This window comes from Vanacampus margaritifer, chromosome 2 (genome assembly GCF_051991255.1).
Source record: "Vanacampus margaritifer isolate UIUO_Vmar chromosome 2, RoL_Vmar_1.0, whole genome shotgun sequence".
NCBI lineage: Eukaryota > Metazoa > Chordata > Actinopteri > Syngnathiformes > Syngnathidae > Vanacampus > Vanacampus margaritifer.
In genome coordinates this window covers 16,190,309-16,205,120 of record NC_135433.1, presented here as the reverse complement: position 1 = coordinate 16,205,120, position 14,812 = coordinate 16,190,309, and the positions used below count along the sequence as shown (strand labels likewise).

Genomic DNA, 14,812 nt, shown 5'->3' with positions numbered 1-14,812 from the left:
TGCAGCAAAATGCAGCTACTGGCACAAGATTTATGTACGATGTTGTAAAGTCGATGGTACAAATAAGGACCCTGAAAATGTGAACAGAGAGAACTGGTGAGTGGCACCAGTGTACAATGGCAGTAGGGCTGTGTGTGGATGAGTGAGCGCTTACCCTGCATAGTTTTGCCAAGGCCCTGGCCCAACTTCCAGCCATGTTTCTGAAGCAGCCGGTGACCAATGTTGTCCTAGCAGACAGGAGAGAGGAGAGAAACCAGAAATAATCCAATAATAAGAGGAGCCTTTCCTCCGTGGAGTCACGGTTCACACAACAACAAAACAAAGCACTCAGTTCACACGATCATCAGCACAGCCACCACCACCGACATCATTAACGTCATCCACGTCAACTACCAAGTGTTCATAAGTGTCTTCCATCACAAGTGTGGGGGCAAAAGGGTGGGAGACTGAGGGGGCGCTGGGTTTTCTACCCTGAAATGAGGCTATGTGTAGTCTGCATACTACAATAAATCTTAACGTGGGAGTGTATGAACAGCCATTTAAAGGCAATGACAATGATCACTAAAAGTTGGAAGGGGAAGGAGGGCGATATATGCATCACACACACAAGCGCACACACGCACACACAGATATATATATATATATGAACCACTACAGAGCAAGATCTTTAGTAAACAAAGAAAAGAGACACAGAACAAGTATGGAAATCTTGCATTAACAAAATGACGACCAGAAACTCCAAGCTTGCTGTGATTCTGTAACCATGACAGGAGAGGGGGTGGCGGGGAGCACCATGAAACACGTAGCTGTCACAAATAAAATACAAAACAACAAAAAGCAAGAGGAAGAGACAAGAGTGCTGCTAGCGGGGCCTTGGATTACCATTACAAGGCCCAGGGTGGACAGAATGTGCACGCGTGAAAGGAAATGTGCAGGCCAAAAAGAGGGAGACGACGTATGCAAGTAGCCCCACTGGAAAAAAACGAAAATTGCCGCTGTGCATGTTCTATATTTTCTTTTTAATGCCTCTTTTAAAAAATATCATCTTTAATAGACAAGGTAATTATTAGTGGGAGGCCTCTACTTGTACAAATGCCTTTTTCATAGTTCATTAAATACTTTTTAATTGACTGGCCTTACCTACAACACTAATGAAGACGAGCACTATCGTGATGTAGAACGCTAAAAATACTGCTAATTCTTTCTCTACATTGTTGAAATGGGACGTAGCTATGGAGGGTAGGGTATGTGGTAGCCTGGCTTTATAACTAATTTCATTATTATATTTTTTCTCTCATCGATTTCAAAGAGGCCATCTCAGTTTGGAGTAGCTATGTTTTGAATTGTTTGCTTTTGCCAAAATCCGCCAAATGAAGATGAATCACAAGGGGTGCATATGAACATGCACAACAGGAATTCCTTCAACACTCCAGTACGAAATATGCAAGTCTCCTGAGACTGTTATGTCACTAGTATGGGTCAGCAAGAAAAAAAAAAAAACACACTGAAAACATTAAGTGAAATGCAAGACTGTCCCAACACTACACACTAAAGTGCAATCTCAAGCACAAATAAACAGGACAATGAAATTTTCTTAATAAAAAGTGTTGTTCTATTGTGATTATAACTATTTCAGGCTTGTCTGACATTCACCAGAGTGCTGCATTCTATCAAAAAAAGAGCAAAACATACAAACCAAACATGAAGGATATTTATAATCACAAAGAGATTTATATCAACAATCATGGAAACGGAAGCTGAAAGGGGTTGGAACAAAATAAAAAAATACATGCAGCTTTTTGTTAAAACTAGTTTTAACAAAAAGCATATTCTTTATTAGTAAACACACTACCAAAGGTACATACAACTGAGGAGACGGGAGTGTAGGGATAGTGTTAAAACATGAAGTGTGTTAGTCGCAGGTGGATCAGACACAGAGAAGGTGGTGATGGCTCAGCAGGGCCCTTTTTTGGTCCCTTTTTTTATTTTTTTTATTTTTTACATTTTACTTTATGAATAGATTAGCTATACAGGGGGCAGTAGAGAGCAGGCTGAGCCATGGCTGAGGTTGAGGGAAGCTTTTTGGCGGGTGAGGGGGGTAAACTGGGTATGGATGGGTTAGTGCATGTGAAGGGGAGTGACGGTTACACGCATCACGCACAGCATCTCAGCTCACAAGGTCCTCAGAGTCAATAGGGATGGCTTCCAACCATTTCAGAGTCAACAATTCTGCAAGGATCTCTCTGGTGGATCGATCCTACCAAACCCAAAGAGGCCACTTCCCATTTCAAAAGTGTGATATTTTATCTAAGTCGAGAGCCACGTTTCCACCAAGTGGTACAGTTCCCTGGTACATCTCCATTGTCAGACGGTTTGAATCGAAAGGTACCAAAATATTCATGATTAGCAGTGAGCACTACGTATACCGCTTTTGGCAACTCTGTGTGGTGGGTGTTGTGGTACAATATGGTAGAGTTATACTGCAATCTGTTGATGTTGACGGCCACCCTACAACGAGGACTTTTTGAGATTTGAGTTTTTATTTGCTTGCTCATGCATAGCTCAGTTGGTCTCTCAATGTGTAAGGAGCGTAGTTCTCGGTATGCTCCTGAAACCTCGTATTTCATTGATTTTCAAGATGATGGAATCACTGCCGTTCGCTTTTATTATGAAAGGCTTTTTGTCTGATAAGGAGGATGGCACGAGCGCAGACCGATTTGCAAGTGACTTAAACCATTTTGATTAATGACTGCACCATAAATTTGCCATTTTTTTAGTCTAATACATTTGTGATTGAATATGATTTTTGGCTGGTGTTGTATTGATATAATGTAACAACAAGTATAATACCAACTTAAACAATACAGCGTTATTGATTTCCAGAAAAGTAGTGTTCTTGGAGATGCAAGCATTCCACTCAATAAAGACGTTATGTAAAGTTCCTCGGGATAACCTCTGATGTGAATTATCCTTAAGCACATAAAATTTAAATGTGCAATGCCAGAAATAGCACAAAAATAACAAATGCATAAATTTAAGGCATCTTATTATTTTATAGGTTGACGTTACTACAACATTACTTGTCGCGATACACTGCACTATTAGCACAAGATATATGAGGATTTACCATTCCAAACAGTACCAAGTCAAGCTTGAACTAACTTACACCACTTAGTGGAAACATACATAATACTAAAGGCCAAATCAATAATTTTTTTCTGTCTAACATGCCCAAAGATAGACAGTCAGAAGATGTGAGGATTGTGGAGCATCTCCTCCTGCTTAGTGTAATTCGCCGATTTCATTGTGTGTTGGGGGCATTGCAGAGTTTGCTGCGGGGAATGTTGTACGCATCCCTTTCCGCCTCTCTTGGTCCCATACTACAGGATTATGCCACAATAGTATCTTTATTGATTTAGAGCAGAGGCAATAGCTGAGACTCGGAGCAGGGTGTTAGTTAAATAAGAAGCTCCCCAAGCGAATGACCTGATTAAGAAAGATAATGCTCCACTTTCCTTCAATGTGTTTGCACAAACCTTTTTTTCTTTTTATTTATAATTAAAAACAGGAAGGGCTGGTTAGGGCAAGATTTGCAGAGATGAGGTGCCGGCGGCGGGCGTGTCGCAGCGACAGATATGAGTGTACCAAAAGAATGGACAAACAGACGGAAGGACGGACGGATGAAAGCAAAGACGGCGAGTCCAACAGCAGTGCAAGTGGAGTGAAGGCATTTCCATACGAACCTGGCTTTAAATACTGGGCTGTCAAAAAAACAGTCACACGTGACACAACGTAAGAAACCAGGCCAAACGCTTTTGCAATTCTGATAGCTTGTCTACTTCTTTAAAAAAAAAAAAAAAATCTAAAACTGCTTCTCTGTGCTACTTAAAAAAAAAATAAACAATACTGTATACAAACAGAAAAGGTAGGCATGTAAAAAAATATATAAAAAATACAAAATTCAACTGCTACAGAAGAAAAGAAAAGCAGAAAATGTTATCCAAACAAAAGACCTCTACAAACTGGGTGGCGGGTTTTGGAAAGTGTGCACTGCGCTGTTACCGGCACAGTGCCTTGCGAAGATATGGCTATGGGAAGAGACATGCAGGGGAGCCCAACTAGAGACCTCAGAGTACTAATGTCGTAAGCCTGTGCAGCAAATTGGGGATTGAGTGTATGTAATTGTGTGTGAGAAATATGATTGACATGGCTCAAATCATGTGTCAGGTTCTGGTTTGACTGCACATAAAAACTGGTCTATGTGTTACAACATTTAGCATGTACACTAATAGGGCACATTTCAAAACTTGTCAAACACACTTGTTGGTGCAGTGTACCGGTTGTGCAACAGTCCAGTCAGAAATTCGGACACTTGGGACTCAGTGAATCAGAGATGCTGCTACACGTTCTACACTAAGAATCGTTACAGGCAGTATACTTACCTCTCCATTCTGATGTTTGTCGCTGAGTAAAATGCCTTAAGAGTATATTAGGGACTTATTTAAAGTAAAAGAAGTTGATAGTAACACATGTGGTTGATTGATTGGGAAAATAATGTACTTTCATGATCTGTCTTCCACTAAAATCATTGAGAGAGGGTCTGTGCAAGTGATTGGGGTACAGATGTGCATTTTATGGCTCTGAGGGTGCCCACTGCATATCAGTATGGGTTGGGGTGGTGGGTGAGGTAAGACAAGGGTGGGTCGGGGGTGATAGACTAGGGGAGTAAAAAGGGGACAGTGGGGAGAAAAGTAGGGAGGATAATTGTTGGTGTCATACTGAATGCTACCATGCATGCAATGCAAAACCAATGTTAGAGAGAAAGGATCAAAGATCAAAAGGGAGAGGGGTAAAGACATGAGTAAAAGATCCCAGTCAAGTACCACAGACCTCTAAACTGCCTATAGATTACATACAACAAGAGGCTGAGGGGAGGGGCTCCGAGATGCTATGCTGAACCATTCACTGAAACAAAGGACAAGCTTGTGACACAATCAGTGATCAGGCTGTGCCAAATACAGTGGTACCTTGACAGGGTTCCCATGGAGTAAATTCAAGACTTTTCAATTCCATTTGAAATTCCATTTATAATTAACTTCACAATTGCCACTGTCCCATGTTGTCCAAATTTACTACAGTACACAAATGACATGCATCTGGTACTGAGCATCCCAACCAAAACCACATCAATGGTTTGTTGGTTCTGCAGTCGTGATTGTGGGATGTTACCACAAAAGTCATTCAGTAAATTATTTAATTATTTCTTAATGAATGTCAATTTAGAAATAAAATTGAATTTATTTAATGTTGAAAATTTTAAGATTCTTGAAAGATTGAGCAAAGACATTTTAATACCAATTAAGACCTTGTTTTTAGATTCATCGATTCAATGCCTTTTAAGAGTTTTTAAAGATCCATAGGAAGACCGCTTGAATTACCAGCGGCCCAACGTTCACGTTTTTATAACTACGAGGCACCATTTGGTCGATTCTTTGCTTTGTGCTCAGTGTGCAAGTCGGAATTACAAGTGATCTTCAGATACACTGCCGCTCATGTGGAGCAGAAATAAAGTAAGAGCAACATTTGCAGATACCCTCTTTACTGTTTGACCAGTAGAGTCACACAAATACAAAATCAAAAAATGAAATGAAAACTCACAACATGCTCCAATATTCCACAACTCGCGTCTAGGAGCTCACACAGACCAATCAGCCATGCTCCAGATGTCACGCATTATGCCCCACACTCTTATGGGCATACAGCTCAGACGCAGTTGTTGTGACTTTTGGCTTGTCAGAACATACAGTAATTCTGTTTTGTTTTTTTAATAACCAATGTATTTAATTTTTTTTAATGAATACACTTATAAATCAAGGTACCACTATACATAGCACTCTTCATTTGAGAATTTGACCACTTTTGAGGTAACAACTTTATATGGTTAGATGCTGTAGCTCAGCTCCCGGTGTCCCCCCACCTCCATCCATAAATAATAGCGCAGGAGCATAAGAGCCACTCAAGCCAGGTAAGCAGGCCACCTCTCGCCTTTTTGTATTTTTTCCACCACCCACACAGTAGTGGATGGCTCCCTCTGTGAATGAATAGGTGTTGAAGATAAACTGCCGTTTTACTGCAGCTTTACTTTTGATGCGCAATAGCGTACAATTGTATTAGATCTGGTGCTGGCTGTTGTTCCAGTCCGACTGGTTCAGGAGGTCTGGCTCAACTCCAAGGATGCAAAGAGGGCTTGGGCGGCTGGGCCTGCCTAACACGATGCTTCAGAGACCACTTTTAAAAGGGGACGGAAAAGAAGGAAGACAGTAAACAGGAAATACTCCCTGCGCTATTTTTCAGGTGCCTCTTTTGCAAAAAAATAAATAAAATAAAATGCAGTCCCATTTGCACAAGCACCATGCCAGCACAGAATGACAGAGGGTACTGTACACCGAATCACTGTGTAGTAGGGAGGGAGCGAGACAGAAATTAAGAAACAGGTAGAATAGAGATTTAGAGTGTAACAGTGGTGAGTGAGAGCAAGAAAGAGACAAAAACAGTCAAGAAAAGCGTTACAAGGACCCTAGAGACAGGAGTAAGAAAGCAGAGCGTGCAAATACAAACCGGGTCATTGCTGCTTAGCTAATAGGGGGCCAATTCGCTGCAGGAGAGAAATGTCGAACACCCCAAGTTGTGTACAATAAGATAACTGTCCTACAAACACAAACAAATTCTAAGCTGCATACATACAAACAAACACACACACACACACACACACAAACACAAACACAAGTATCCATTCACATCATCTAATGTGTGCTTTGTTGTTTTGGGGAGTGGAGTAAGCAATGCTCACTAACTTGGACTGGGTTGGGCATTAATAAATAAAGATATACAGTTGAAACCAGAAGACACACGGGCCTTTTTCAGACTGTCTGACATGAAATAAGACTTAAACCGTTCCTGGTCTAGGCCAATTAGGATTGCCAGAATTATTTCTATTGGCTAAATGTCATAATAATGAGAGAAGAACTTTTTTCGACAAGTCTTAATTACTTTTAAGTTCTCATACGACTTGGGTCAGATGTTTTGGATATCCTTTCATAGGTTTCCCACAATAGTAGGCAGGAATTATGACTAATTTCTCCTGACAGAACAAATGTAACTGAGCCAAGCTTGTTGGCCACCTTGCTCGTCCACATTTTCTGAGGCCTTCCCATGAATTATCAATAAAATACACTGACTTTGTTATCCTTAAGCCACATTGTAAGCAGTTTGGCAATATTGTCCATTTGGAGAGCCTAATTGCACCCAAGCTTTAACTTCCTGGTTGATGTCTTGAGATGTTGCATTAGTATTTGCACATGATGTTCTTTTAACATGGTGATTTTGTGAAGTGCACCGAGCCCTTTCATCCAGTTCAGTTTAGTTTAGTTTTGTCAAACCACACGACAGACATGTCTTCAAAAATGTAAGTATTTATCCCTTTGTGCATTTACAAACTGAAGTCTGGCTTTTTTATGTTTCTTTTGGAGTAATGGCATCTTCTGGAATCTGGATCTAGTGCTACGTGCTTTTCAGCCCATGTCGGTACAGTATTTGTGTCACATTCCTGCCAGTTGCAGCCAACATACAACAAGGTCTTTTGCATTTGTTCTTGAGTTAATGACATGCATATTCCGGACCAACGCATAATTATTTCTGGGACACAGAAGCAATCTCCTTCTTGAGTGATATGATGGCTGGACATTCCCAAGATATTTACAATTATGAGCTGATGAACATGCCACCTTAATGCATGTGAAAATTGCATTCAAGAATGAAACACACTTGTGCAAGTCCAATATTTTCTTCCTGATATCTTGGCTGATTTCTTACGACTTTCCCATGATGTTACACAAAGAAGCAGGGTGTTTCAGGTGTGCTCTCAATACAAGCGTGTCTCTATTTAACTCAAATATTGTCAATAAAGCTGTCAAGCTTTCAAAGACAATCTGGGTTTTCTCAAATTGTTTAAAAGGCACAGTAATCTTAATGTATGTAAAGTTCCTACTTAAAAAAAATTATGGAAAATATTCTCCTGTCATTAATCTTGTTATTTATTCATCAAATTGAATTAATTTTGGTGATCCTAACTGACCTCAAACAGGACAATTTGTCAGATTTCACACCAGACATCGAGAAAAAAACAAAAAGTATTTTTATATAGTGTATGTAAACTTCAGGCTTCAACTGTATATGAACAACTCACTTGCACTTTTGATTCAAATAGCAGCTCTATAGATAGCAACATAAAAATATTTCTCCGTAAACAAAACTTGATTAACAGTGCTTTATCCACTCCATTTTTTTATATTCTATAAACTCATCTCAAAGTCTAACAAAGGATAATGACAATGTCATTTTCAACTAAAACCAAACATCAACTTAAATGTCAAACAGGAAATGGATAGCAGAGGACACAGGGATGAGGTTTTGAGAGGTATTAATGAACACAAGATGAGCGTTCCTATTGGTTAAATTGAGTCAAGGGGACACTTAACGTTCAAACAAACCCTCCCAAAAAAATCCCTGCATCCACTCTCACAGCTAATCCAATGATGCGGGACAACAGGATGAGGCCTTACCGATTCAATGGGTTTGTCCAGGGATGCCTGCTCCAGCTCCACTTGGCCATCTTCATACTGGTCAAAGTGATTCCCGCCCTGAATGACACACATTTAAAAAGCCTATTTCACACACTTTTCTTTACTGTCATGAATTACAGAACCTCTGTTTAAATGTTATACTCTACTACTTGAAACCAAAATATAATTTAGACAACAGTAAAACCCATCACTGCCATGTCCATTGTCCACTCATCCTGCAAGAGGAATAGCCATGCAACTGCAGAACCACACGCTATGAATTTATGTTGTTTTTTTTAACTCCAAATAGGGAGTGTTTGTACGCTGAACAGATGGCTTCCTATCTTCGGCTGTGGTGGTAGGCGAAGATTGTGTCTCGTCACGTCGGTCAACCTTCACGTGAGCAATAAATGCAAAGAGTTCAAAAACAGTGATAAAATATTTGCTAAATTTAAGAAATAAAAACAGTTGTTTATATAAACAATATAACCAGGTGTTCATTCGATACACTGTATTTCTATTGTTAAGCCTGGTTAACACAGCAAGATTTCAAAATTCCCGCCCAACTTCCAAAATGTGAGAGACCCCACACGTGACAAGGAAAACAATCACGGGAGAAACAGTTTTGAACGTTCCGTGTGGTGTGCAGCCACATGGCACATTCAACACATTAGATGATTTAATTCATGAATGTTTCTTGGTTAGATGGGAAGTCTCGCAAAACCTCTCACGATGAAACGTAACTTCCGAGTAAACAAACATGGAGGACCAGTCGTGATACTGCCTGGTTTGTTTTTAGCAGGAAAATAAAAGGCATTTTTCTTTTAAAAAGAGTGTCTATAGTGCAAGCATGAACTTTCTATTGCACCATTACTGTTTTGATTTTGGATTCCCCACCGTCTTCCTCGCTTTCTGATTGGCTGCACGTCACCGTCAACCGGCTGCGTGATCGATTGTCCTCGGGGCACACGGTGTGAAGTCGGGCCAAAACAGTCAAACATGTTTCGACATCGATATCGGTCTGAGCTGGTATGATTAACTGTTAAGATTAAGATTCACTGATTGTCACACCCACCTAAGTGGGACAAAATTCACTCCCCGCATTTGACCCATCCCGTGAGCGAGCGGTGAGCTGCAGCAGCAGCAGCAGCAGCAGCAGCGGCATCACTCAGGAAACATTTGGTGATCTAACACCCCAATTCCAACCCTTAATGCTGAATGTCAAGCAGGGAGGCAAATGGGTCCCATTTTTAGAGTCTTTGGTATGACCCGGCCAGGGATTGAACACTCTACCACTAGGCCACTGAGCTGGTTAAGATTATCGTTTGGATGTCTGCGCCTCCTTACGATTTTTGGGAGGGGAGATTTTTGGCTAAAATCGGGCTAATTCCCCTGCCATGTGAACCAGGCTTAATAAAGCCCCTGGCTCAGGTCCCTGGAATAAACCTGCAAAAGAAAACTTGTTCCACAAAAATTTGAAAGTTGCTCCTCAAGTGAAGTCAATGATCTGCAAATCGGCGCCACAAAAAAAGAAAAAATCCGAGCCTTGTATTTATAAACTGGAAAAGCAGTGATTAATCCACATATTACAGACTTTTAACCAGAGGTAATGTGCGCTCAAGCCACAAATTTGTTGCAGAAGTCGCCTTGCCATGGATAGACATTCTTCCAGCAGGGAAAAATATATATTTTTCCTTTATCCGTAAAGAATAAATATTTATTTATATCATTTTATTTAAAGTTGATGCAAATCCAATTACCCCCCAACCCCATGTAGAAAAAAAAATCTGTCCGCACGGCCTCGTTTGTTAAAAAAAACAAAACACACACACACATCCACATGAACGCACACAAAAACGGAGAAGTGCCAAGCCTCTAGGGCTAGCCCAAGGGTTAAAGTAAAAACAATTCATTTGATTGAAAAAAAAAAAATGTTGAACTCTTTGACCGCCAAAAACGTGTAATAACGTTTATTAAAATCCAAATGCGTGCCGCCAAAAACGTTAAAAGACGTTAACAATGTTTTTTAATGGAAACGGGTGGAGGAAAGCCTTGGCCAGCTGTGCTGAAAGTATCAAACAGATCGAGTTAGTATAATGACTATTTATGGGCACTAGATGGCAGCGATGACTCTTTGGACAAGATCGGGTAGGGGTCAGTAGTAGAAGACGTGAGGTGGAGCTAGAGTGTTGAGGGGAGAATGGCTGAGAAAGCGAAAATGGCGACCGGTTGCAAGCAGCTCACGCTTGAGCATTTTTTTTCAAAGACGAAAAGCATCGACCAGTGCTAAAGAGCACATTGATGATGATGATGGAGACTCCGAGCTTGACGCCGAAGTTGAAGCGTTGACGTGGCGGCTTCGACCACGTCGTAAAGCCTCACCGGCTAGCAATGCTAACGCTGGAAAACGTGGTGCACAACCGAGCACTTCTGCACAGGCGGACGTTCAATCGGATGATGAAGAGTACCCTGAGTCCAATGCATATTCATCGGAGGAGTGGATAAGATGGATCAGAACATCTCTTACCACCCATTCACGCGGAAAACATTTAAATGGCACAAAAAATGTGTTGCCTATCTATTTCAAATATGCATGTTCAATGCATATATCCTGCACAAAACAAAAAATCCAGGGAAGTGCCAACACTTTTTGGAGTTTATCCGGCTAGGTGGTGAGAGGGTGGCTGTTATCAAAAAACACTTTTTCATTGTTGGTGGTAGTGTTTTATAGAAGTAAAGCAATATTTAGGTGTTTGTGGCATCATTCATGGGGGGAAAAGTGTCAAATTCACTAGAGTGCATGAAATAATATTGTTTCACAAAAAGTTTGATTTTTACGTATTTTGGTCGAAAACAGCATTTGGGTGAAACTGACCTATTTTCTATTGTTGATTACTGAAAAACTGAATGAGGTAGAAACAAACTTTTTTTCTGATGAAAGATGAGAGTTCAATCTTTCATTTGGTAGTATCTGTGTTTCCATAGTCCAAACACAAAATTTTCTTTGGACCTTGAAAGATCAGACAAAATGCTCTATATCAGCTGGCACACCCACATGCTCTCTTTTCTGAAAATGTTTGGCAGTCAAAGAGTTAAATTGACTGTGGTCAATTAACACAAATTTAAGACCTCACCCAAATAATTCAATACTTTTTCAATAATTTTTAAGGTGGTATTTCCAAATTATAAAAATTCAATGCTTGAAAGCAATGTCAGTTTAGTGATGGGACCATAAACAAACAGCAGTCCACATGGGGACTTATTTATGAGGTGCATTTTCAAAATGACGGAAATCCTTCGTCACGACGGAGAACTTTAACCCATGCTCTCGGCGGCAGTAATTAGCCAAATACTGCTCGACAACTTCCACCATACGTCACACTAACACAGACTGCACACAATACTTTTAATACTTTAAAAAATGTCAACTGTAACAGTCAATCAGAGTGACTACATCATAAACGGAGCATAGAGGAAAACAAAGAGAATAAATACAAAATTAAAAAAGCTACACTTGTGTTTTTTTTTTTTTTTAAACAACTTGAGGTACAGTACGTGTGTAGAGCGATGACGTAAAACTCAGTTTACGACGGTCACGCGCAAACACGGTTCCGGAGAAATCCGCAAATCTCCACTTTGGCCGGAGGTTTTGGAAACCGTCGTTTTTAAAGGGAAAAAAATCCCCAGAGTGGATGACAGGGCAAAACGCGGAAAAATATCTCCAGTTTGCAAAAACCTTTCCTATGTGTAAACACACAACAAGGCCTATGTTGTGTAGCCCTACTAACCCAACACAATACAGTATTTTTTTTCCCACATACTTCAGTTCAGACTTGAAATTGCTGAGAGGCCAGAGAATGTGATTTCACTAGCACAATATATGAGCCCACTATGAAGTGATTTGGTGCAATGCTGCTCACTAATTCAGATTAAAACAGGAGCCTGCATCAGCACCAGCAATGTTAGGGAGGGATTATGATGAACAGAACTGCCCATAGAAGAGTGAATCGATCCCCCCCCCACCCACCCACTGTCTCACTCTCCTTTGGGTGACTGATATCAGACCACTGCATGTGCTTGCGGTGCAGCACTAATATGCTGCAAATTTGTATTCTCTGGACTCTCTCCAATCCACATAACAGTATGAAATAGGGTTTGGCAAATTGGCATGATTAAACAATTTGATACATTTTGTTGATGATTCAGGTCCCATACTGCATTTTATCTTTCTTGTTAATGTGAAGTATGGTAATCCCAAATTTTCCACATTCTTCTTTTACGTACTCTGTCTTCCTCAGAGGATGCAGTGCCACCAATCTAGGAGTCCTGCTTTGTTGGCACTGCATCAATCTATTTCTTTACAGAGTGGTGCGTAAGAGTAAGACTGCATTAACATTGGCCAATGAGGAAAAAACGATCCCTGCGTAGTTTCAAGGCAGAAAGAGAGAGAGAGATTTTGTTTCAAGTTACTGGTGCATTTTTTGTAATTGAAACGATTAATTGTTGCAACGCTATTTTTGACATGAGAAAATTATTGCTTTGTCTGATTTGTCAATCAAATAAAAGTACTTGAATGTCTTTCTCCCTAAGGGAAATGATAAAGAGTATCAACCAGCTCTGCGTGTCCTCTAAACCTAAAATAACAGTGCAGTGTGTTTCTACGGCTCCAGATAAGCCGCCTGTGTAAAGCACAATACAGGACAATAGAGTGTGCAGTTTGCAGCAATATCCACAGATGCTTCCGGCGGCCAGTTGCTTAGAAGCGGGCGTTGCTCCGTGGTTAAACCTGTCTGAATACCAGGACCAGGACATTTCAGACTGCATTTCTCTCATAAACAACATGCACTCCTTTCCCATTAGTAACAAATAAGGTGGCTGTAATTGGGGAAGCAATGTCACCAAATTGCTATGCACATAAACAGGTCATGGGGTGGAATGCATGCGATGTTACAAGACAGTTGTACATTGTCTGCATCATTTTCCTGCGTTCAACACTTTTAACTCCGTTAAATTGTGTGCCGCCTCCAGCCTGAGACTGATATTGCTCAACACAGCACTGCAACTGTGTTGATTGAGCTTGGCAGCAGAGTATTTCAACTGCAGTTGCAGCGTTGCGCCCCTATAGAGGCGCTATATCAACAGCAATGCGCCGCAACTCTTGCACACGCCCATTTCCGGTTTCAAGCAAGCGAGACAGAGCGAGCACTGCAGCCGTCGCCAGTGTCTTAATAAACTATGGGTGCACAATAATATCCCTAGCCGATAATTATCGGCAATTATCGACCAATTTGACGTCATACAGATGAACCAGATAATAAAGAAATTTATTGGTGCCGATAATATTCGACTTGCATGTGTTGTTCCATCTATTGTGGTTGTGGCTCAAGTTGTACCCAACTCAACAAAATTCCTCACACTACTTCAACTCCTCACAAAATTCAATGAAGTACAGACGTGCTAGGGGTGTTGAAAAAAATTTGATTCTGCAATATATCGCGATATTACAGCATGCAATCCTCAAATTGATTCAATATGCGTCCGAATTGATGTTTAAACATCAATTTTAAATGGAAATATTCAACAAAACATCTTTAGGCATGGAAAAAATTTATATTATTGGAACATTAAGCCTTAATATTTTTATTTCAATGCTATTCAAACAAGAAACAGATTGCAAAAGATTGTTTGTTAAATGTGGCTCCGTTATAAGCCTGGAATTTCAGATATATACATTTTCATAAAAGTCTTAGTGTGTACATGTACAAGTTTACTGATTACTATTATTTTTTTTATTTTAAAAAAATCACAATAATGAACTTATAGATTTGTATTTATCTGTATCAAATCGAATTGTGACCTATGAATCGTGATACGGATCGGATCGCCAGTTACTAGGCAATTCACTCCCCTAAGACGTGCATTAGTTGCTTTTTTTGACTGTTTATTTACACTTCATTTTTTGGAACCCTGATCTCGTTATGTTTTATTACCGAACTGAATTATTGCCTTCTAAAGCGAGAGGCACACATTTGACTTGTTTATTTTATATTTTGCAATACTGTCAGGGATTTGACTCCACTTGTTGTTAAAGTTAGTCCCTTGGGGGGCCCTGAGGTGTTGCGCTTGCTCTGTCCTGGCAGGGGTCGACGGCTCCCCTCTTTGGTGGAGATTTTCATGCATGCCAGATCCAC

At 40.3% G+C, this 14,812-nt stretch overlaps 1 protein-coding gene across 11 annotated transcripts in view; it reads right to left on the bottom strand.

Moving 5' to 3' along the window:
• gpatch8 (G patch domain containing 8) overlaps positions 1 to 14,812 on the bottom strand; it is a 30,515-nt gene that overhangs the window by 12,529 nt on the left and 3,174 nt on the right. For 3 of the 11 annotated variants that reach the window (XM_077558928.1, XM_077558926.1, XM_077558922.1), the window contains exons 2-5: positions 8,622 to 8,699; positions 6,619 to 6,655; positions 3,744 to 6,453; positions 155 to 227 (exon numbers count right to left, since the gene is read on the bottom strand). Coding sequence is in view for 5 of the 11 variants with exons in the window: in XM_077558922.1 (XP_077415048.1) it covers positions 155 to 161 (7 nt within the window). In the remaining 6 variants the exon portion in view is untranslated. Of the gene's footprint in view, positions 1 to 154; positions 6,454 to 6,618; positions 6,656 to 8,621; positions 8,700 to 14,812 lie in introns of those variants that run through there. The other 8 variants (XM_077558929.1, XM_077558927.1, XM_077558923.1 and 5 more) reach the window with 5 other exon arrangements.